The sequence below is a fragment of the Ornithorhynchus anatinus genome, chromosome 18 (assembly GCF_004115215.2).
Source record: "Ornithorhynchus anatinus isolate Pmale09 chromosome 18, mOrnAna1.pri.v4, whole genome shotgun sequence".
NCBI lineage: Eukaryota > Metazoa > Chordata > Mammalia > Monotremata > Ornithorhynchidae > Ornithorhynchus > Ornithorhynchus anatinus.
In genome coordinates, this window is record NC_041745.1 from 44559003 (window position 1) to 44584115 (window position 25113).

Sequence of the window (25113 nt, forward strand, 5' to 3'; positions counted from 1 at the left end):
GTTCCACTTGAGCTGGGAGCAGGGCATTTTAGGTGACTTGAAAGCAAGCGGAAGACTTACCGATTCTGAACCCTCACAGAAATCAGACTCTTGGGTGATTTTCGCCGGGTAGCAGCAGTGATGCTGGCCCCCTGCTCATCGCTGCTGCTGCGCAGCTCCTCCGCCAAGCCGGATGGAAATGGCCAGGGTCAAGGGAACTATCCCATCAGGACCGGAGAAGGCACTGTCTTTCCTGCACCGGAGAATGTGCTGTCCCAACTGGACCGTAGAATGCGCTGTCCGAGTCACCTGCTTATTGTGCCTTTGGGTGTCAGATGTCGATGCCAAGGGCAGCCGTGGAGTACCCGTAGTTCTTTGGAAGATTCAACCCTAAATAGATAGTGAATCTTTTCTAAGAGGTCTGGCATACTTGAGTGAGGAGCAAGGTTTTTCTCATTAAAAAATTCTAACATGTTGGAATCAATCAGTGATTCACACTGAATGCTTGGGAGAGTTAGTAGATGTGGGCCTTCTCAATCAGTCAGTCGATCAGTGGTATTTATTGAGCACTAATTAAGTGCACAGTACTGGACTGAGCACGTGGGAGAGAACAGTAGAGTTAGTAGATACCATCCCTTTCCTTGAGGACCCTCCAATCTCTTGTGCACAGGCACTGTGCTGAGTGTTTGGGAGAGGACAGTAGAATTAGTAGACAAGATTCCTGTCCTTGAGGAGCCTCTAGTCTACTATGTGCAGAGCGCTGTACTGAGCACTTGGGAGAGGACAAAAGAGTTAGTAGACACAATTCCTGCCCTTGAGAATTTAATGAAAACAGTATTATTTCAGGGTTTAATTTTTCCTCCCACAGTGATTTCAAATGCCCCATTTATCCTTTCCCTCCCACCTCTGCCACCTGCGTTCCAACACAACTGAGAAGCATGTCTGGTTTAGCTGAAGGAGGGGGGACCCAGTCCTCATGCTCTTCCTCCTCACTGCTCCCCCCAACTCCCAGCCATCCCTCACTGCCTCTCTCCCTTGCCCTACTTTGGGAGTGAACAGGAGATTGAGGCCTCCTTGGATTCTCCTGCGCTGAGCCCACCTCAGAATAATCCTCCCAGAAATGGACACCCTTAGAAAAATAGGCCTCCCAAGGAAACGCTCTCCCCACCCCAACCACCCAGAAAAGGCCGCCCAAACTCAGAACGTGCCAAAGCCCTTGAAGCTCACATCTGCCCACCTCCTTTCTCCCTCTCTCCTCCTCTCTCACTCTCTCTTTTTCTCACTCTCCCCCCATCCTGTTTTTGACAGCAAATGGCGGCTCCAGTCCCACCGGCAGTGAGACGGTGGAAGAGATGAACCTGCTGGAGATGGTCGACGGTCCTGGCCTGGGCTGCGGGCACATCCTGTCCTTCCGCACGGGAGATCCGCCCCCCCGGGACCCCACCCTGGCCTGCGAGAGGCGCCGGCTGCTGCTGATGTTGCATGGCGGCCAGCTGGACCCGACCCCCTCGGACTCCAGGTATCGCTGACCGAGGCCGGTTCGGAGTGCCCAATGTCCCCCTCACTCCATCCTTCTTTACACCCTCACTCCCTCTCTCCATCCCTCCCCCCTTCCTCTGACTCCTCTGTTCCTCCCTGCCCAGTGTCCCTCTCTGCTCCCTACCACTCTTCCCTTTCCAACCATCGCCCTCTCCACACAGGAATAGCCGGCACTCTGGATTCCATTGTCAGACTGTAAAAGTTTCCACCGTCGGGCAAGGCGGCTGCTGTCTGCAGACTGACCACGGCCACACAGGGCCCACAGAGTTGGCTCACCTGAAGGGATCACTCTAAGGTGTCACCACGAGAAATTCCTGGAACTAGAACTTCAAGAAGGAGAAAGGAAAGGATATTAATGTCTGACTCCCCCTCTAGACTGTAAGCTCACTGTGGGCAGGGAATTTATCTGTTTACTGCTATATACTCTCCCAAGCACACTTGCTCTGCACACATTAAGTGCTTAAGTAAATACAGTTCAGGGAATGAATAAAGGAAAGCTGCAGCTCGATCCAGTAACACAAAGAGCAACCCCCCACACTCACATCCTTCTCTTCACAATGAAAGAGGCCAGTCCCCCCACTTCTATCACCATCCCCAATCCTTCTGCCTCCCCTTCTCCACTCCCCAAATGCCCCTGCAACTGGAGAGGCCAATGCAGAACTCAGGATTCCAGCCCCATTATGCACACGCAATAACGATGTTCCTTGTATTGTCATGCTTAATCCCGGCAGTGTCTGCTGTCATTTTCTCTTTTGCCCCTTAATCTTGTCTCATCTCTCGTTTCCATACAAAGCTCATTTCTTAATAATCAATCAATTGATCATCTTTATTGAGTGTTTACTCTGTGTAGAACTCTGTATTAAGAGCTTGGGAGCGTACAGTGCCACAGAGTTAACAGACAAGTTCCCTGCCCATAACTAGCTTACGGTTTAGAGCCTTAATAGAGTGCACCACACTGATCACTTCATGGTAATTGTCTCCCACTTTCAGTGAGGATGCAGTGCGATCCGAGGCTTTGTTTCACAGGGTCCTTCAAACATTCTCTCTGCCCTCTGTGCTCTTGGTTTCCCAGTTTCAGCTCTCCATTCAGTAGCTGCTTGGGTCTGCTGCTGTTGCTCATTCTCCTCACGTGTCCCATCCAGTGTAGCCATGTTGAGGAAAGTATAGCTTTGATGTTCAGAGATTGACTTGGTTCCAGGACTTCCTCATTTGTGATTCCATCTAGCTATTTGATAGACTGGCCCATCAGTGAGGCCGGTGGAACTTTTCGAGGAGCCAGATGTGGCATCTACCCAGGGGATCTAATATTGAGGCCATAGAGAAGATTGGGCAGCGTTCTGCCTCTGCGAAACTTTAGTTTGCTCTGGAGCTTGATAATAATGTAATAATAATGATAATGATGGTATTTATTAAGTGCTTACTATGTTCCAGGCACAGTTCTAAGCACTGGAGTAGATATAAGGCAATCAGGTTGGAAACAGTCCCTAACCCACCTGGGACTCACAGTCTTAAGCCCCATTTTACAGATGAGGTAACTGAGGCACAGAAAAGTGAAGTGATTTGCCCAGAGTCACACCATAGGCAAGTGTTGGAGATGTTTAGAACCCAGTTCCTCCTAGCAGAGTGTTTGGGCTGAGTTGGAATGGGAGATGCTGAGAAGCAGGATGGCATAGTGGATAGACCATAGGGCTGGGAGTCAGAAGGTCATAGGTTCTAATTCTGACTCCACCACTTGTCTGCTCTGTGGCCTTGAGCAAGTCATTTCACTTCTCTGTGACTCAGCTACCTCATCTGTAAAATGGGGATTGAGACTGTGAACCCCATGTAGGGTAGATACTGGGTCCAACCCAATTTGCTTGTAGCCGCTCCAGGGCTTAGTACAGTGCCTGGCACATAGTAAGCACTAAACAAATACCATAATTAGTATTAATTATTATTAGAGAAGTAAAGTAGGAAGGGGAAAGCGGATTGAGTGCTCAGGGCCTCCTGATGTCTGTGAATGGGTTGGCCCTGCCCTGGGGGGTGAAGTTGGGGGTCGATCTAGTGGTCCCAAGCAGGGCTCCCTTTAATCCAGGGAGGCTCCTTGCTAGCTGAATGGTCCCAACTGAGCCAGCCCGGCACCCTGTATTCAACTCCTCTGCTCTCCTCCGCACCCCTTTCCTGGGCAGACATCAAGGTCTTTCTCTTGGGGGCTGGGGGCCAGTGCTGGGGCTGGATGCATGGAAGAATGGATGGTTGGATGGAAGGAAGGAAGGCCTCTCTGCCTTCTGGCAGTATCTCCAGGGAATGCCTGGGCCTCAGCTCCCTGGTGATGCCCACACCCACTAGATCCTGCTGCCCATGACTTCAGGCACACCGCTCCAGGGTGGCTGTGGGCATACCTCCCCATCGTGGCTCAGAGCACTCTTCCCCATCATGGCTCCGGGCACAATTCCCCATCATGGCTCTGGGGACTCTTCCCTGTAATGGCACTGGGCTCTGAACCTCATCATAACTCTAGTTATTCCTCTCCATCCTGGCTCGAGTCACTCCTCCCTATTGTGACACTCTTCCCCATCTTGGCTTTGGCACATCTCCCCATCAAGGTTCTGGGTGATTCCCCACCACTGTGGCTCTGGTCACTCTACCCCATCGTGGCCCTGGGCACTCCTCCCCATCATGTCCAGGGCAGCTGCTCGACCTGGCTCCAGGTAAACCGGAGCTCCTGAACTGTGTTGCAGATCCTGCGGGTGCCTGGATCCAGGAGTCTCCATCATTCCAGACCTAGATGGGCCCCAGACAGCTCGGCACATCAAGCAGGAGAGCCCAAGTGACTTCCAGTACCAGGGGCCATCAGAGTTCCTTGCGCAGAGGAGGATCGGGGAGAGCCCGGGGCATGCGGCTCCCACCTCCGGCCCTCCCCTCAACCTGGATCTCCTCGGTGGCAGTGTCACAGACTCCTCCTCATCTTATCTGCTGCCGCACGAGCATGCGGGCTCCCTGGGGGCCCTGGTCCCTGGGGGTGGCACCCAGGCCGGGCCCCACCCTCCAGCCTGTCTCCTGAAGAAGCGCGGCCTCTCGGTCCTGCCACCGTCCTCCTCCTCCTCCTCCTCCTCCTCAGGGGGCACCACCATCTTCGCCACCGTCCGGGCCCCACGGGCGTCTCTGGTCCCCTGTGTGAACGGCGTGTGGATGGGCTCCTCGGGCGGCCCCCACCCTGGTGAGGTCAACGCTCACCTCCCCCACCCGCACTGTCACCACGGGGCCCCCAAGCTCCCCCGCCCCCTCCTGGCTCCCCCATGCAGTCTGCCACCCCCCCCGGCGTGCCTCGTCCCCAACCCTGCCGACTGTGAACGCGGGGACCGTGAGCCGCCGCCTCTGCAGGTGGGGCAGCAGGGGCGGCCGCGGCCGGTCCAGGACCACGCAGGCCTCGGCCGCCTGCAGAACGGAGCTGCCGGCCTCAGGGAGGCCTCACCCGGCACCCGGAAGGTGGGGTCCCTCAAGCGGGAGCCGGACGACAGCGGCTCGGCCGGCCTCGAACCCCTCCGGCCACCTCAGGGCCCGCCCCCTCCTCCCTACCGTCCACTCCCCAGCTCGCCCCAGCCCCCGGTTCTCCCGGTGGGCCCGGGGGCCGGCCAGGCCTGTCGCTGGGTGGACTGCGGCGCCGCCTACCCGCGGCAGGATGAGCTCGTGAGGCACATCGAGAAGACTCACGTCGACCAGCGCAAGGGTGAAGACTTCACCTGCTTCTGGGCTGGCTGCGTGCGCCGCCACAAGCCCTTCAACGCCCGCTACAAGCTGCTCATCCACATGCGCGTGCACTCCGGCGAGAAGCCCAACAAGTGCATGGTAGGACTCCGGACGCGTCTGTGTCTGTGTACGTGTCCGTGTTCGGGTCTGTGTCTGTCCTTGGGCCTCGGGTCCTCCCCTCCGCCCTACTCCACGCACACCACTCCCTGGGGCCGTGAGGGCTGTTCGGAAGGGTGACCGCTGTCGGCTTCCAGTCGTCCGGGCCCCCGGAGAACACGGTCCGGCCCGGATGGCCGCCAAGGCGTCGGCAGGGGATGGTTAAAGCCACCAGCGATTTTGAGGACAGCCTGGGAGTGTCACGGATGTGATTAGTTTTTTATAAAGCCAGGGACCCAGGGCGGCTTTCCCGCTTTGCTTCCCTCCTTCCATCTACTTGAGTGTTCTGGGCGGTTTGGGCTCGGGGGGCTGGGAGACGGGGATTGGCCATGCTCCTCTTGGAAATAGCAAGAATCAGAGTCACCATGGAGCCCGAGCCAGGAACCCACAGCCTGGCAAAGTGAGGCCTAGCTCGTGCCCTGGAGCGGCGGGTACAGCTTGGGTCATTGGTGGTGTAACGGCCATACCCTCAGGCCCGGGGAGTACTGGAGTGGACAACTGCCCCCGTTGCTGGCATTGCTTGGAATTTTAGTTGTAGGGATTTCCTTTCCTGACTCCCAACTGTGTGCGGTGTGGATAGACTTTCTACCCCAGTCCATCCCAGTCTGTCCTAATCAGCCCCAGTCCCTCTGTCTGCCCCAGTCTGTTCCAGTCTATCCCAAACCATCCCAGTGTCTGTCTCAGTCTATCCCAATTCACCCCAGTCTGCTCCAGTCTGTCCCTTCAACTCCTTCTCTCTCCCCCAGTCTTCCCATCTCCCCTGTCAACTGGGCTCTCCCAGCAGCCAGCGTTTCCCTCAGGACAGTGACCAGCTCACACTAACAACTCATGCCAACAGTCTTTCAGAGAAGGTGAGCTGCAGAACAGCCTCTACTCCCTCTCCCCTTGCCTCCCCCACCATGCCAAGTATCACGGTCTCTCCTCCCCCAGAAATTCTACCCTTCTCCTGACTGGCTCCACTGCCCTGCTGCTCTGGGCACTATTAGACCGAGAAATTTGGAGATCCATAGGACCTACTGGAGAACAGGCGGCCGATAAGGGACAGTTTGACTGAATGCTCAACTGTCTGCCCGCTCCGCTCCAGTGGCTGCCAGGAAGCCCAGTCTTTCCACCGTGTTCCCATTGGCAGCCGCTCACTCCGGTCAAGATGGACACGGGCCCGGTGGCCCTGGCTGACTCCGGCTTGGAGGAAGGGCAGACGCTGGCTCTCTGTCTACCTTGCCATCTGCCTGTCTGTCTTTCTGCCCTGGCAGGGACCTCTGCCGGTCCCACTGCCACCCTCCGGGCCACTGGCTGCAGGCCCCGGTCCCCTCCGGTCCGGCTCCGGTGCACCTCTTTTCTTCCGTGGGCTCTGCAAGTAGTTCCAAGGCATCGGTCTAATCTCTCGGCAATATCCTGTGCCGTTTCAGACTTCTCTCCTGTTATTTTAGTGTTATTGGATTTGAGTTCGTCTGCTCTGTAATCCTCGCTATAGCCCGCAGAAATAATGATGCCGGGCCTTTAAGACTTTAGCTTTTGAAGATTAATTCTGTGTTCTCCTTGATGGGATGTCCTAGACCATTGGAATTCTGCTTGTCTGAGACAGCAGAAATAATCAAGATTAATTTTTTCATTTCTTAAAAAAAGAAGGAAAGTTCCCTTGACCCTTTATTCACCCCTCTCTTAGCCACACTGCACTTATGTCTATATCTGAAATTTATTTCAAGGTCTGTCTCCCCCTATAGACTGCAAGCTCCTTGTGGGCAGGGAACCAGTGTACCAATTCTGTTGTATTATACTCTCCCACGCACTTAGTACAGTACAGAGAAGCAGCGTGGCTCAGTGGAAAGAGCACAGGCTTGGGAGTCAGAGTTCATGGGTTTGAATCCCGACTCTGCCACTTGTCAGCTGTGTGACCGTGGGCAAGTCACTTAACTTCTCTGTGCCTCAGTTCCCTCATCTGTAAAATGGGGATTAAAACTGTGAGCCCCACGTGGGACAACCTGATCACTCTGTATCTACCACAGCACTTAGAACAGTGCTCTGCACATAATAAGCCCTTAACAGATACTAACATTATTATTATTATTACCCAGCACACAGTAAGCGCTCAAATAAATATCATTCACTGATTGATTTTACAGATGAGGAAACTGAGGCCCAGAGAAATGACGTGATTTATTCCAGGTCACACAGCAGGCCAGTGGAAATGCTAGCACTAGAATTGGGTCTTCTGACTTCCAGGGCTGGGCTCTACCCATTAGACCACACTGCCCCCAGGATGAAACTGGACTACCAGGATCACACCTCCATGCCCCATATCCCTATTCACCGGTTGGGGCCAAAGTGGGTGGGGAGCTGTTGTTCCACTGGAGGGAAGCAGTGTCTGTGTCCCCTCTGTACATCACTGTTGGAGTCACACACTCTGACAGGTGGCATGTGTGTGGGCATTTGTGTGCAGACGTGTGAGCATGGGTAGGTTTCTGTCTTGTCCTGGGCATTCAAGTATTCAGGAGCATAAACAAGTTTCTTCCCTGGCCCAGGTGTTGGGAGGGGAGGGTTCCTCGTGGGGTGGGGAGATTAGTGGCCCAGTTCTACCCAAGAAGGAATCAATGGCACCATCTTCTCCAACCAAGGGGCCTCTCAACTCAGGAACTTGGAGATAGTCTGGGGAGGGATCTGGGGGACAGGTTTTGGGGGAGCTGGCAAGGTGCCAGGGGCTGGGGGGCAGAGCCTGGGCTTTCCAATTTCATGGAAACAGGACAGAGTGCACTTAGGGGGCTGTCATGTCCCCTCCCCGCTCCCGAGGGGTCCGCAGGGGTGGCTGACTGGCCTGGTGGGAGAGAGACCCCGTGGACATGGTCGTGGTCCAGTGGTGACAACGAGCCCCGATGACAGCCACAGTCCAGTCCATGGTGGTCAGTGACAGCGGGAGGTCTGGAGGGTTTCAGGCCTCTTTGGCTGGTGATGATGATGGTGATGGTGGTCACCTGTGAAACGGCCATTCCTCCTCTCCTCTCCTCTCCCCACCCCTCCCCTCCTCTCTTCACCTACCCTCTCAATCAACCAATCAATCAGTGGTATTTACTGAGTACTTACTGTGTGTAGAGCACTCAGGAGACTGCAACACAGTAGAGTCAGTAGAGTTGGTAGACCCTCTCCTTGGCCTCAGGGAGCTTACAGTCTCCTTTCCCTTCCTGTCCTCTCCCCTGCCTGGCATCGGCAGTCTAGAATGAAGGAGTGGAGAGAAAAGTGTGGGTGTCACCTGGCCCTACCCCTCACCCCTCTGGGACTGGTCCAAGAGCAATGTAGACCCATCCCTGAGTCTCCACCCGGCCCTGAGTGCAGATAGGGTTGGGGCCGTGTGTTCTGTGGCTGTGAGTGTGGATGTCTGTGGCAGGTGTGGCCTGTGTCTCTGAGTGAGGGTGACTATGTGGACAATTGTGGCCGGTGTGGGCTGTGTCTCTGGGCGAGGGAAATTATACGTGGATGTCTCTGGCCGATGTGGACTGTGTCTCTGGGCGAGGGAGATTGGGCAGAGATGGAGTCCTCTTCCAGGCTTCAGTTTAAGGAAGGAAGACCCCCGGGACTTTTCCAGTGGATGCTAGGCTGGAGACCATTTTGTTGCTCCTCCTGCCCCTCCAATTTCCTGGCTGCCCCAGCCCCTTTTTACAGTGATCCTAGTGCCCACTAGTAGGGGCGGACCTTTGGGGGTTGGGGCAGGGGCAGAGGACAGGTTCATCTGGGTCAGGGAAGGCATTCATTCATTCATTCAATTCACTCAATTGTATCTATATTTAATTTGAACCCTTACTGAATGCAGAGCACTGTACTAAGCGCTTGTAAAGTACAATTCAGCATTAAAGAGAGACTATCCCAGCCCACACTGGGCTTACAGTCTAGAAGGAAGAAAGGAGGCAGGAAGCCACAGTTAAATCCTAGAAGCCCCTGGGTGGGGAGTGGGTCATAATCTGGGGGATATAGGGACGGGATGGGCCGGGCCCCATTAAAGGCTCACGAGACCAAGCTCGGTTTTATATCTGATTTTACTGGGAAATGAGGCCCAGGACCTGAATAGGAAAAATAAAAGTGTCAGGACCCAAAGGGCAGAATTAAATTAGAATGGGCTTGGAGCTCTTGACTGGGGCCCTGGCTGCCCCCCGACCCTAGTGACTCTGGGCAGTCAGTGATGGAGGGTGGAACAGGGATTGCCAACTGACTCCAGTGACTCTGGTCATCTCGTGTGAGTGTGTTTGGGGAGGCATTACTGCATGACCCCAGGGACTCTGGCCATCCACTGAGGTGGGGGAAGTGCGGGATAGGGCGGAGGGGGAGACGGGGCTGGGGACTGCACCCGGCCCCAGTGATCTGTTGTCCACTAGGGAAGTCGGGGAGCAGGGCTACCGCCCAACCCCAGTAACTCTAGTCATCAGGAGTAATGGGGGTCGGGATGGGGGGCTGCCAGGTCTCCTTCTTAAAACCAATTAGCTTCAGAAAAGAAATAAGTGGGATCGCCAGGTGGGGCTGTGGTTTCTGGTCACATTATACAGCAATAAAGCCAAGTATTGCTTCTAAACTCTGCCAGTGACAGACCTCCTTATTAAATTTCCCACTGAGGCCTGTAGGCTTATGTTCAGCCTCCAGCTAAAAGCGCCACTCTGCCCTGCCCTCCCTCCACCCCCCCCGGCACCCCCACGTCAGACTGGGGAGCCGGAAGGGGGTGGAGGTCAAGGTGGGAAGAGCCATGGGGTGGGGGCCGCCCTTTCCGCCTTCCCACTGAGCCTGGCCTGCCTGGAACCCCCAAGGGAATGTGAATCCCCTCCCTACCAGAACCAGCAGTGACACCCTTTGAAAGCCCAACTCCAGCCTTGGTTCAGCCAGGACAGTAGCCATGGCAACCAATCCATCAGTCATTTAATTGTATTTATTGAATGCCCTGTGTGCAGAGCACTGGATTAAGTGATTGACAGAGAACAATGTGACAGAGTTGGTAACCATGTTCACTGCCCACAAGCAGCTTACAGTGTAGAGAGGGAGACAGAAATACAAATAAGTTATGGAAATATAAATCGGTGCTGTGGGGCTGAGAGTGGAGTGAATAAAAATCCAAGTGCAAGGGTGATGCGGAAGGGAGAGGGAGAAGAGGAAATAAGGGGCTAGGCAGGGAAGGGCTCTTGGAGGAGATGTGCTTTGATAAGGCTTTGAGGTGGGGAGAGTGATTGTCAGATATGAAGAGGGAAGGAGTTCCAGGCCATAGGGAGGATGTGTTCGAGGAGTCGACGGCGAGATAGACGAGAAGACGAGAACGAGGTGCACTGAGTAGGTTGGCATTAGAGGAGCAAAGTGAGCGGGCTGTGTCATAGTAGGAAATCAGTCAGGTAGGATGCAAGGGGGCAAAGGGATTGAATGCTTTAAAGTCAATGGTAAGGAGTTTTTGAGTGTCTGTGCAGAGTGTTGTTCTGCAACTACTTAGTGCAGAGTGCTGTACTGAGCTCCCTGTTATTGGCAGGGCACTGTCCTGGCTGCCCACAGCATGATGAGCATTGTTCTGGAAGCCTACTTTTGTGCAGAGCACCGGACTGGGAGCTGGGGATAGAGCACTGTAATAAGCACTCGGGAGAGTACAAAAGCAGCAGAGGACACAGTCCCTATCCCATAGGAGCTTGTATTCTAATGGGGGACAGGGGAACACTAACGACCCCAGATTGGAGAAGGAAGACTTGACCTTGTTGAGTCTGGAAATAAATGCATCCAAGTACCCTTGAGATGATGGCGAGCGTGTAAGTAGGGAGATGGTAGTTGGGAGGGAGTGGGTGACCTGGGACAGTGAAGAGGGATGGCTAGAAAGGTCCTGGGGGCTTGGCCAAAATGAGTAGCAGTTCCTCCTCCTCCTCCTCCGGTTGAGGTCCCCCGCCTCCCTCCCCCAACTTAGCCCAAAGGTGGACACTTCTGGCACCCGCCCGAGGCCCTTCAGATGCCCAGGTGGCACCCAAAAATGGCGAGTGGCCCATGGACAGGACCCCTGATCTAGGTCCAGGGTGAGCTCCAGCTTCTCCCTGCTGTGTTCTAGCTTTGGGCTGGAAGGACTAGCCCCCGAGGCCCAAAGAAGCTCCTTGGGGAGGCTGGCTCAATGTCAGCGACTTCTCGGGTGGCTGTGGCATCTGGAGAAGGGTGACACGGGTACAGAAAGTCCCAAGATGGACCCTGAAGGCAGGGCTAGCCACTGGCTCTGTCCACCAGCCTGGTGACCTCCGTTCCCTCCATCACAATTGAGCTCCCTCCTGGGCCGGAGTGAGCCTGGGGTCCGGCTGCTGAAAGTGGGGAGATTCTCACCACTCCCAGGCTCCGGTGCCCAAAGCATCTCCACGTGGCAGGGTCGCAGGCCCCGGTCTCTCCTTGAAATGGTGTCTGAGGCTTCATGAGTGGGAAATGGAAAAGGCATGTTCTCCTAATCCAGCTCTGTGGAGTTTGCACGACCGCTCTTTGCTCCATCCAGCCCAACGATCCATCTTTTGCCTTTGCCAGTTGAGAGTGCCTCCAAAATCTGTCAGTCATTCCCGCCTGGGATTGTGTTGGAATTCTTGTGATTCATTTTTCTTTCATTGGTAATGATAAAGTTGTAGCCCATCAAAAAGCTTTCCCCACCTGGCAGGGAGAGCCTTTCCACAGCAGTTGGGCCACAGGCTGGCAGATCCCCGGGCTTTCCAGAGGCCCGATGGCCAAATGCTGCTTTGGGACAGTCAATCAGCCAGTCAATTGTATTTATTGAGTGCATACTGTGTTCAGAGCACTATTCCGAATCCTGGGGAGAGTATCATATAACCGTGGCTTAGTGGAAAGAGCACGGGCTTGGGAGTCGGAGGTCATGGGTTCAAGTCCCGGCTCAGTCACTTGTCAGCTGTGTGACTTAGGGCAAGTCACTTAACTTCTCTGTGCCTCAGTTACCCCATCTGTAAAATGGGGATAAAGACTGAGCCCCACGTGGGACAACTTGATCACCTTGTATCCTCCCCAGCGCTTAGAACAGTGCTTTGCAAATAGTAAGCGCTTAACAAATGCCATCATCATTATTATTAATATAACAGACATGCTCCCTGCCCAAAACCAGCTTACAGCCTAAATCAAGGCAGCTTTTTCTCCAATGGCAATACCTCATGCCCCCATTCCCTCCCCCATCCTCCCCAGTACAGGGTCTAGAAGCCATCTGAAGTCCCGGGACCCTTGTGCCACCAGCCTGGGACCCGGAATAGCCATTGTTGGTTTGAGAGCCCGCCCCACCAACCTCTCCCGATGGAGTTGGATGGTCACTTCATGGTCCAGGGTCTGCACATCCGGCCCATGGGTGGTGAGGAAAGGTGCACTGGGGAATCGGGGCTAAACTCTCAGCCCACTGTGGGCAGAGAATGGTCTACCATCTCTGTTTTATTGTACTCTCCCCAAGTGCTCAGTACAGTGCTCTGCACCCAGTAAGCACTCAATAAATCCCATTAATTGTTTGATAAACACAATTTCTGGCAGGGGGCTGCTCAGGGGGGCAGCCCAAAGGTTCACCAGGATCCCAGATAATTTCCCCGGGATGACGGGCGAGGAGCTGCAGAGCTCTTACTGATGACCTCTAGATCCTCACTCCACCTGCTGGAGCTGCATGGACTGGCTCCCACTGGCCACATAAGTGTTAGCCAGAGCCCCGGGCACAAACCTGCAGGTTCTGGCAATGTCAAGAGGTGCTATTTTTTTGGAGGCTGAGGCTCAGCTGTTTTTGGGAGCACAGCTCTTAAGCGAGAAGGTGGTTGTCCAGACCCCTGGGTCGGTGGCCAGAGCACCAGGCCATGGGGTCAGAGTCCTGAGTCAGGTGGCTGGGACCCTGGAACATGCGGCCGGTTTCCCGGGTAGTAACCTAGACCCTCGTGGAGTCAGTGTGGGGCCCCGAGTCAGGCTCTGAGCCTGCTGGCCCTGGTAGGGCCCTTCTCCTCGGGAGCCACAGCCCTGCCCTCCCGGACCCCAGACAGGTCGAGGTAAAGTGAGAGCTGAGCTGAGACGACCATGTTAAAAAGACATAGGTAGAAAGTTGACATGCTCCTCTACCTGCCTGCTTTGAGTAGGAGGCCCCCACAGAAGGGGAGTGTCTTGGGGCTCTGTCAGACTCTCTTGAGGGCTGAGGCCCCTGGGGGTGGCAATCCATAAATGCCACCATCTCTCTGTCTGTGAGGCCTTGGGCCCACCGCCCACAGCTACCGTCTCGACCTTTGGACTGCATGGCGCTCTGCCTGGTTGGACCATGCACAAAGCCATATGCAGAGCAGATTTTGTGCAAAGCTGTGTGCGGAGAAGACCAGCCAGTTTGGCCATGTTTGGCATCCATGTAGATCAGGATCCTGGGCTAGATTCTGGGGACCCCTCCTTGAATTGAAAGGGGTAGGCCCTGCCCTCAGAGAGCTTATGGTCCACTGGCAAAGAGAGTAGAGTGCATTATCAAACTCACCCCAAGAGTGAGAGTGTGCAAACGGACCGTGGAGACTAACCAAAGGAAGCAGCAATTAAATGGACGCTTGGGAGTCCCTTCAGCTTTCTCACCACACCAGCTGACAAGCCCCAGCCCCTGCCCACCCCCACTGCCCCAGGTTCAGCGACACAGTGTCGAATTCTGTGAGCGAGGCTTCGGTTGCTGGACTGGCACTAGTCAGCCTCCACTGGGGCCGGAGGCAGCATGGAGGCTCGTGGGGGAGAATGTAGGGAGCGGGATCCGAAGGAAGGATCAGGAGGTGTTTAACTGGGTAAGCACCGAAGGTTGATCCTGGCCCGCGATGAACGGCTCCCCAGGAAGCTGGACTTTCTCCCAGTTCAGCCGGCCGGGCCCCTCGCTGCCTCCACGTTGTGAAGGCCGGGAACGTTGGGTGGCTGGTTCTGGTCAGGTGACACGTGGGGTTTCCTGCCTGGGGTGGCCACGGTTCGCTCTGTGCCTGACCTCCCAAACGGCCTTCCGCCCCCGGAAAAGCTGAGCCAGATGCCTCGAACCCTCCTCCTTGGAGCTGACGCCGGGGGGCTCTCAGAAGTAGCATGTGCCGAGGGTGGCTGGGGGCCGGAGGAAGAGAGAACACGGGGGCAGTGCTGGGGACGGGACTCACCCCTGGACCTACCGATGACAGAGCTGGGCCCTTCCCTCACTGATTGGTCGAGAGTGGAAGCCCTTCACTGCCACTTCAGTAATTCTGCCAGAACAACACACAGCACACGCTTTCCTCCTCTAATGCCCACCTTCTCACTGTACCTCGATCTCATCTATCTCACCACTGACCTCTCTCCCACCTCCTGCCTCTGGCCTGGAACGTCCTCCCTCTTCATATCTGACAGGCAATTAACTCTCCCCTCCTTCAAAGCTTTATTGAAGGCACATCTCCTCCAAGAGGCCTCCTTTGACTAAACCCTCCATTCCTCTTCTCCCACTCACTTCTGCGTCACCTTGCCTCGCTCCCTTTATCCATCTCCCCTTCCAGCCCCACAGAATTATGTACTTAGCTTAATGTCTGTCTCCCCCTCTAGACTGTAATCTCACTGTGGGCAGGGGATGTGTCTGCGATATTGTTATACTGTACAGAGCTCTGCAAACAGTAAGTGCTCAATAAATCTAAGTCCCTATCCTTAGACTTCATCGCTTCCCCCCACCTGTTCTTTATCTTAATATCTACCTCTCCTCAGGACTGTTAGCTCCTAGAGGGCAGGGATCATTTCTGCTAACTACTGTCCTCTCCCAAACATTTAGTACAGTCCTCTGCACAAAGTAGACCGGAGGTCCTTGAAGACCTGGATTGTGTCTGCTAACTCTATTGAACTCTTCCAGGCAGTTATTACAGCATTCTGCACAAAGTAAGTGCTCAGTAGATAGTATCGATTGATCAACTGAGTCGAGAGGCAGAGGGTCAGCGATGTCAGGAGAAGGGGACCTTGTTCAGCAGTGGCCTCAGCTGCTTTGGTGGGGGAAGGGGAGGAAAATAATAATAATAATAATAATGATATTTTTTAAAGAGTTTACTATATGCAGGCACTGTATTAAGCGCTGGGTAGAAACAAGAAAATTAGGTTGGACACAGTCCCTGCCTCATGTGAGGCTCAGAGTCTTAATCCCCATTTTACAGATGAGGTAACTGAGGCCCAGAGAAGTGAAGTGACTTGCCCAAGGTCACACAGCAGACAAGTGGCAGGGCCAGGATTAGAATCCATGACTCTCCGACTTCCAGGACCGTGATCCTGAAGAAGCAGCGTGGCTCAGTGGAAAGAGCCTGGGCTTGGGAGTCAGAGGTCATGGGTTCTAATTCCGCTCCACCACTTGTCAGCTTCTCTGGGCCTCAGTTACCTCATCTGTAAAATGAGGATTGAGACTGTGAGCCCCACATGGGACAGGGACTGTGTCCAACCCGATCTGCTTGTATCCACCCCAGCGCTTAGTACAGTGCTTGGCACATAGTTAAGTACTTAACAAATGCCATTATTATTATTATTATCTACCCACTATGCCATCCCGCCATCTATGTACCTCTGTAACTTTTTCACAATTAAGAGCATGTGATGTCTGACTATCGTCTATTGTTCTCCCCAAGATGTCACATCTACTGAGTGCAGCCTGCTGCCCTGGACCCCTGCTGAGTGCTGTACTGGATGCCTGCTTTGGGTAGAGTGCTGTATGGGTGCCTACTTTGTGTGTTCTGGCCATCTACTGTACTGTACTGGTGCCTACTGGGTGCAGAACCTTGTACCTAAGGTGTGTGGTGTGCTGAATGGGTGCCTTTGGTGTGTGGAGCGCTGTAGTGGGTACCTACTGTGTTTGGAGCACTGTACTAAGTGCTAGCAGCAGTTGAGAGGACAAGCATGGCCCACTACTGTAAAGAGTCACGAGATCCAGGTTTTAGGGGGAGAGGTATGTAAGGTATCTGGATAGAAAGTTGAGACTCCTGGCTCCTGCCAGTGGACAGAATTTCAAGCCCGCCAAGTCAGAGCCCAAGTGATGGATCTCCCACTGGCCCCTGCTTCCTCAGTACATGGAAAACAGTGTTACTGAGTGTCCCAGCCAATCCGCTTGGAAAGCTTTAATACGGAGTTCTTGGAACCACACGGATCAAACTACTTCCATCTGCCCTCCAGCCACCCTGCTCTTAGGTTCTAGTAAGGGAAAATGGATTTATGCCTTGCAATTATATTCACATTTATGGAATTGAAGCAAAACTGCTTTACACACTTAAATCTGGTCTCAGAGCCAAAGGTCGACCAACACTGGTGTCTGAGAGCAGGATGGGATCAAAGGCAGTGTGGTGTGTGTGTGTGTGTGTGTGTGTGTGTGTGTGTGTGTGTTTGCCTTATGTATGTTGCTCCACTGCTAGGAATTCCCTGCCCTCATAGAGGGTTTAAAATCTCGGTTTCTGCCCTATAAACGATCAAGTTAAAATTTAATTCAAAAGGTCTTTCCCAAACTGTAATGAATGTCTCTCGTTACAGTTGCCCAGGGTCGAGTAACCCCTTCTTCCAGATTTATATTAATTTCTGAAAAGTCCCTGGTGGTCTGTATTCACAGGGAGAGACGGGGAGGGAGGGCCAGGGTCCGTATCAGCAGAGCTACTGATGGGCCAGAACTAGCCCGAGGCCATGTTTAGCGTGGACCTCTGTATTCGAAGAAGAAACTACTGGCCATCCCAGACAACTCCATCCATCTCCTTGGACCTGAGCACGTCCCTCTTGGTGACTCCCAGAGTCTTGGAAACCTGAACAACTCAGTCACTCGCTCCCTTGGTTCCAATGCTTCCCCAGTGCCCTCCTCTCAGTCTTTTGCCCTGCCCAACCCCTGCCCCCTTGCCAGAGGCCACCGAGGTCCGAGCTGTGAACACTTAGAGCCTGTTAAGAAAGCCTGGGGACAACCTGACTGTCCAAGAAGTGTTCCCAGTTGGGCAGCTGTGCTGGGGAAGGATCTCTGCTCTTCTCCATCTCCTTCATGGGAGGGCAGAGGGCGTAGAGCAGAGGGCAGGTCAAGCTTCCCCTCTCCTTTGCCCCCAAGCCCTCCTTGACTCCGTTTTTCCATGCTTCCTTACTATGTTTTTCCAGTCTCTCCCATCACCTGCCCCTTCTTCAACTTTCCAATCCTTCCCGAAAGTATCTCAGGAGGAAATCTCCTGCCTTCTCTTAAAATCCACATCCTTCACCTGTTCATCCAACCCCATCTCTTATCAAACCACTTGCCCTTTCTCTTCGTCCCTCCCTGACCACCATCTTCAATGTTTGCTCTTTCCAAATACTTTCAAACGTTCCCATGTCTCCCCATCCTCAAAAAAACCCCTTTCCCTTGACCCAGTGGTTCCCTGCAGTTGTGACCCAATCTCCCTCCTACAATTTCTTTCTAACCTCCTTGAGCGAGTTCACTGCCTCCACTTCCCCTCCCCCAAGTCTCTCCTTGACTTCCTCCAATCTGGCTTCTGCTCCCCTCACTCCACAGAAACTGCCCTCTCAAAGATCACCAATGATTTCCTTCTTGGCAAATCCTGTGGTCTCTACTTCATCTTTTAGCTGACTCTGACACCACTCTCTTCTCCTGGAAACACAATCCAACCTCAGCTTCACTGTCCCTGTCCTCTCCTGGTTCTCCTCCTGTCATTCTGGCTGCTCATTCTCAGTCTCCTTCGCGAGCTCCTCCTCTGCTTCCCACCTTCTAACTGTGGGAGTCCTTCAAGATTCAGTTCTGGGTCCCCTCCTATTTTCCATGTACACCCACTCCCTTGGAGAACTCATTTGCTCCTCTGGCTTCAATTACCACCTCTATAAAAATGATTCCCAAATCTACATCTCCAGCCATGAGCTCTCCTTCTCTCTGCAGTCTCAAATTTCCTCCTGCCTTCAAGACATCCCTACTGGATGCGCGGCAATCACCTGAAGCTTAACATGTGCAAAACAGAACTCCTATCTCCCCACCCATCACTGTAGACAGCACCACCATCCTTCCTGTCTCACAAGCCTGTAACCTTGGCGATATCTTTGACTCATTTCTCTCAATTAACTCACATATTCAATCTATCCACCAAATTCTGCTCGTTCAATATTCACGACACCACTAAAATCTTCCCTCTCCTCTCCGTTCAAACTGCCTCCACTTGAATCCAAGCACTTATCCTATCCCACTGTGATTACTATATCAGCCTTCTGGCTGATCTCCTTGACTCCTGTCTCTCCCCACTCCAGTCCATACTTCACTCTGCTGCCCGGATCTCTTTTCTACAAAAAAACGTTCAGGCCACGTTTCCCCATTCCTCAAGACCCTCCGGTGGTTGCCTATCAACAACCGTATCAAACAGAAACTCCTTACCATCAGCTTTAAAGCACTCCTTGCCCCTTCTACCTCACCTCACTTCTCTCCTATTACAACCCAGCTCTCACACTTCGCTCCTCTAATTCCAACCTCTCGCTGAAACTCGATCTCGTCTTTTCTCTCTGCCAATCTCTCGCCCATGTCCTGCCTCTGGCTTGGAACATCCTCCCTCTTTATATCTGACAAACAATTCCTCTCTCCATCTTCAGGGCCTTACTTTCTTAATGAAGGCGTATCTCTTCCAAGAGGCTTTCCCTAACTAAGCCCTTATTTCCTTTTCTTTCACTCCCTTCTGAGTTGCCCACTCCCTATATTCACTCTCCCTTCCACCCCTCCAGCCCCACAGCACTTCTGTTCTTATCCATAATGTATTTATTTATATTAATGTCTATCTACTCCCTGTATGTTCTCCCACCGCCTTCAGCCCCACAGCACTTCTGTCCGTATCCATAATTTATTTATATGAACGTCTGTCTCCCACTTTAAACTGTAAGCTTATTGTGGAAGGGAATGTGTCTGTTATATTGTTATATTTTACTCTCCCAAGTGCTTAGTACAGTGCTCTGCACAGAGTAAGCACTCAATAAATACAATTGCTTGCTTGCTTGATTGATGGATGATCATATTCTGGCCTGTGATAGCAGAAACAATGGAGAGTTGCAAGTAGCTCTCCTGTCAGGCCACCAGGGCCAGCATTCATTAAGGGGCTCCGAGGGCAGGGGTCCATCCTGGACATGGGCCTGCCATGGGTTTGGGACTTCCCTGGGCAGAGGCTGCCCTGAGCATGGGCTGCCATAGGTGTGGACTCCAGGACCCATATTTCTGGCACACATACACACACGCATGCATGCACGCACACACAGGCACACATAGAGAGGAGACACTGAGGGAACCCTCCAGCTGGAGGGGGACAGGGCCGAGAGAAGGTGGCACACACGAGCCGGGGGGGAGAGGAGGGAGAGGACAGTTGCTAGGGCCAACTGTCATTCATTGATTCATTCATTCAGTAGTATTTTTTGAGCACTTACTGTGTGCGGAGCACTGTACTAAGCACTTGGGGAATACAATACAATAATAGACACATCCTGTAGCATGCTGCCCCGGAGTGTACCGGAGAAGCAGTGTAGCCTAGTGGGTAGAGCACAGGCCTTGGAAGGACCGGGGTTCTCATCCTGGCTCTGCCGCTTGTCTACTGGGTGACCTTGGAAAAGTCACTTCACTTCTCTGGGACTCAGTTCCCTCATCTTTAAAATGGGTATTAAGACTGTGAGTTCCATATGGGACAGGGATTATGTCCAACCCGATTTGCTTGTATACAGCCAGTCTTTAGTACAGTGCTTGGCACTTAGTGACCACTTAACAAATACCACAATTATTATTATTATTATTATTCTTATGTACCATTTGTTATAACAGCAGCATGGCACAATGGATAGAGCATGGGCCTGGGAGCCAAAATGTCTTGGGTTTTAATTTTGATTCCACCACCTGTCTGCACTGTGACCTTGGGTAACTCATTTCACTTCTCTGGCCCTCAGTTACCTCATCTGTAAAATGGGGATTGAGCCTGCCAGCTCCGTTTGGGACAGGGACTGTGTCCAACCTGATTTCCTTGTATCCTCTCCAGCATTTAGTACAGTGCCTGGCACATAGTAAGCACTTAACAGATGTCATTATTATTATTATTTTTGTTATTGTTACTGAAAGCATGCCATCCCGTGGTGTGCCGTAGCATACTGTACCGAAAATGTACCACCTTGGAGTGTACCATAGCGTACTGTACATCCCATAATGTACCATAGTGCCCTGTACTGTAGTGTCCTGCCCCTTAGTGTACCATAGAGCCCTGTCCCCTAGCCTGCAATGGCAAAGTGTACCATCCTTTGGTGTACCATAGCATAATACGTTGTAGTGTTCCAGACCAGACTGTGCCGTAACCTGCCGTAGTAGACTGCGTTGTAATATCCTGACAGCGCACTGTACCAGAGCCTGTCATAGCCTGCTGTGGTTAGGTCATGCCGTGACTATGTGTTGTAATCAGTCAGCCCATCCTATTTATTGAGTGCTTACCCCGTGCAGAGTACTGAACTAAGCACTTGGGAGAGTACAATATAATAGACACATTCCCTGTCCTCAGTGAGCTTACAGTCTAGGGGGGGGAAGAAATTAATATAAATAAATAAATTACAGAAATGGATATAAATTCTGTGGGGCTGGGAGCGGGGATGAATTAAGGGAGCAAGTCAGGGAGGTGCAGAAGGGAGTGGGAGGAGAGGAAAGGAAGGCTTAGTCAGGGAAAGCTTCTTGGAGGAGATGTGCCTGCAATAAGGCTTTGAAAGGGGGGAGGGTCATAGTCTGCCGGATATGAAGTGGGAGGGCATGGGCGAGAGGTCCCGACGGTGCCCTGTACCAGGGAGGAATGCGCAGTGGCTCACAGTGGAGAGTTGCGTCAGCATACAGAACTGCATGTAGCGCCTCATGCCATGTTGTAGATCGGCGGGCCACGCCACAGTGTACCGTGGTGCACTACGCTGTACTGTGCCCTAGAATGGTGTGCCATTCCACAGCATACCGCAGCTCACCATGCTGTAGCAAACTGTAGCATTGCATGCCATCTCGTTCTGGGGTGCAGCGGGCCATAGCGGAGCGGGCTGGAGCAGGTCGCAGCGTGCTCGGCAGCGCCACGCGGTACCTCCACGGTCTGGACCGCCGACTCGGAACCGGGCTTGGGGGGCTAAGCTCTCTATGTGACCGCTGAAGGGTTAACGGCAGCTCTCTTCCCCTCGCCTGAGCTGCCCGGGACCGTGCCAGTGCCAACCCTTACGTACCCTGTCGCACGGGCGCCCGGCGCCCGGCGGGGAGCTGGCGGGGAGCTGGCCGGGCAGCTGTTTACCTTGGGCGCCCGGGCTCGCGTCCCCCAGCGTTTCGTCTGTCATGGGCGAGAGCAGAGATTTATGGACTGGTAATGCAGAAATGATTTAAGGAACTTGTTAGCCAAAAATAATGTCAAGACATACAGTGCTTGTTTCAAAAAGGGTTGTAATTAGGAGCCCATATTCTGGTCTGATTTACAATGTCAGCTCGGGACCCAATTAGCGGTAACAGCCTTCTTTCAACTAAAACACAGATCCTTCCAGAGCTAGGCAGACTTTCCGATGACTGGCTGCGATGAAATTATAGCCGGGGCTCGTAAAGCGGGGCCAGGTCGATAAAGGCGATACACGCCCAGCGGCCCGGCCGCCCAGGCTTCCGGGCTGCCCTGGTGGAGAGGGTGCTGATCTGCCGGGCCGTTGTGGCTCTGGGCGGCCAGTGAGTGGGAGGGCTCTGACCGTAGCCTGGGTTGGGGGGGAGAGGCACGCGTGGGCAGGCCTCTGGGCTTGTCCCCGGGAGGGGACGGGCGGATGGTCTTCTAGGCCTGTCCCGGTTGGGGAGCAGGCAGGTGGACTCCAGGCCTTGTTCCGTGGGGTCGGGGAGAATGGGTGGGTGGGCTCCGGACCTGTCCCCAGAAGGAGAAGAAACAGGTGGGTAGGCAGGCTCCAGAAGGGGATCAGGTGGGTGGACTCCTGGTCTGTTCCCGCAAGGAGAACGAGAGGTGGGCAGGCTCTAGGGATGTCAATTGGGAGGGGAATGGGGGGGGTGGGCTCGAGGCCTGACCCAGAAGAGGAAGCAGCTTGGCCTAGTGAAAAGAGTGCGGGCCTGGGAGTCAGATGATGTGGGTTCTACTCCCAGCTCCGTAGCATGCTGCTGCGTGACCTTGGGCAAGTCGCTTCACTTCTCTGGGCCTCACTTCCTTCATCTGTAAAATGGAGATTAAGACTGTGAGCCCCTTGGGGGACAGGGACTGTGTCCAACCTGATCAACCTATATCTAACAAAGTGCTTAGAACAGTTTTGGCATCTAGTAGGTGCATAAACTAAAAGCATCATCATTATTATTAAGGGAAAGGGATGAGTGGGCTCGGGTCTTTCCTGGGAGGGGAATGGCTTGACCTGTTCCTCCTCCCCTACCTCCTTCTCTTCCTCCCTCTCCTCTTCAGCTCCGTGACACCATTATCTGCATTGGATCCTTAGATATGGAGCCCAATTTCCCTCCCACATATTAGCAATGCCTCGATGGATTATTCGATCAACTGTATTTATCCAAACTTATTGGTGTAGAGCCGTGTACTAGGAGCTTGGGGAAAGTACAACATGACAGAGACGGTAGACAAGGAACTTAGTCTACAGGGGAGACCGACATCATAATAAATTAGGGCTAGGGGAAATAGCAGAACTTAAGAATATACTCTATGCTCTTAGAGCAAAAGATTATGTGGGGTTGGGATTGGGTATCAGAGCGCTCAAGTGGTACAAAGCCAAATGCCTCTATTCTGCTTCACCCTGACTTGCTCCCTTTGTTCTTTCCCTCTCCCAGCCCCATGGCACTAATGTCCACATCTGTTATTATTTGCTTATTTATAATAATCACTTATTTATTTGCATTGCTGTTTGTCTCCCAGCCTCTAGACTGCAAACTCGTTTCAGGCAGGTAACGAGTCTGTTTATCGTTGTAGTGTACTTTCCCAAGCGCTTAGTACAGTACTCCGCACACAGTAAGTGCTCAATAAATACAACTGAATGAATGATGGGGAGCGAAGGCCTTAACTCTGCCCTCTCCTCCGCCAGGCAAAGCTTCTTCTCCTCCCTCATCGACCCCCATGCCCGTCACCCCCGCCGATTGTTCCGGACCTTTAACTCTCTCCTTAGGCCCCCTGTTCCTCCCCCTCCCCCATCTCTCACCCCCAATGATCTGGCCACCTATTTCCTCACGAAATCAACATGATCAGGTCTGAGCTCCCCCAAGTCACCCCTCCGCCTCTCCCTCCCCTCCGCGCCGACCCTCTCCCCTACTTTCCCATCCTTCCCTGCAGTATCCTCAGAGGAGATCTCCTCCCTCCTCGCAAGTGCCACCCCCTCCACCTGCGCCTCGGACCCCATTCCCTCTCACCTTATTAAAACCATCGCCTATGCCCTCCTCCCTTCCTTAACTTCTATTTTTAACCACTCAATCTCCAATGGCTCCTTCCTCGCTGCCTTCAAACATGCCCACTGTCTCCCCCATCCTAAAAAAAAACCGCTCTTGACCCCACTTCCCCCTCCAGTTATCGCCCGTATCTCCCTACTACCCTTCCCTTTCCAAATCCTAGAACGAGTCGTCTACAATCGAATGCTTAGAATTCCTTAACTCCCATTCTCTCCTAGACCCCCTCCGATCTGGCTTCCGTCCCCTCCACTCTACCGAGACTGCTCTCTCGTAAGGTAACCCGTGACCTCCTTCTTGCCAAATCCAATGGCTCCTACTCCATTCTGATCCTCCTTGACCTCTCTGCTGCCTTTGACCACTGTCAACCATCCCTTCCTCCTCCATACCTTATCTCACCTCGGCTTCACGGACTCCGTCCTCTCCCGGTTCTCCTCTCACCTCTCTGGCCGGTCATTCTCGGGTCTCCTTCGCTGGCGCCTCCTCCCCCTCCCATCCTTTAACTGTTGGAGTCCTCAAGGGTCAGTTCTTGGGCCCTCTCTGTCTCCATTACACTCACTCCCTCGGTGAACTCATTCGCTCTCACGGCTTGACTACCAATCTCTACGCAGATGACACGCAGATCTACATCTCCGCCCCTGTCCTCTCCCCCTCCCTTCGGGCTCGGCATCTCCTCCTGCCTCCGGGACGTCTCCACCTGGGATGTTGGCCCCGCCACCTAAAACTCAACACGAGCAAGACTGAGCTCCTCATCTTCCCTCCCAAACCCGGTCCTCTCCAGACTTCTCTATCACCGTGGATGGCACGACCGTCCTTCCCGTCTCTCGGGCCCGCGATCTCGGTGTCGTCCTTGACTCGTCCCTCTCGTTCACCCCACACATCCTATCCGTTACCGAGACCTGCCGGTTTCACCTTTACAATATCGCCAAGATCCGCCCTTTCCTCTCCACCCAAACGGCTACCTTACTGCTACGGGCTCTCGTTATATCCCGGCTAGACAACTGTGTCAGCCTTCTCTCTGACCTCCCTTCCTCCTCTCTCGCCCCACTCCAGTCCATTCTTCACTCCGCTGCCTGGCTCATCTTCCTGCAGAAACGATCTGGGCATGTCACTCCCCTTCTTAAACAACTCCAGAGGTTGCCTATCGACCTCCGCTCCAAACAAAAACTCCTCACTCTAGGCTTCGAGGCTCTCCATCACCTTGCCCCTTCCTACCTCTCCTCCTTCTCTTCTTTCTACCGCCCACCCCCCGCACGCTCCGCTCCTCCGCCGCCCACTCTCCTCGCCGTCCTCCGTCTCGCCCATCCCGCCGTCGACCCCCGGGCCACGTCCTCCTCCTCACCTCCGCCAAACTGATTCTCTTCCCCTCT

General features: G+C 53.5%; 1 protein-coding gene across 1 annotated transcript in view; it reads left to right on the forward strand.

Annotated features, from left to right (window-relative positions):
• Positions 1 to 25113, forward strand: part of GLIS1 (GLIS family zinc finger 1) — a 92575-nt gene that overhangs the window by 3555 nt on the left and 63907 nt on the right. Inside the window, exons 2-4 of the mRNA XM_039914641.1 lie at positions 80 to 265; positions 1288 to 1498; positions 4239 to 5346. Of these exons, the coding sequence (XP_039770575.1) occupies positions 80 to 265; positions 1288 to 1498; positions 4239 to 5346 (1505 nt within the window). The remainder of the gene's footprint in view (positions 1 to 79; positions 266 to 1287; positions 1499 to 4238; positions 5347 to 25113) is intronic.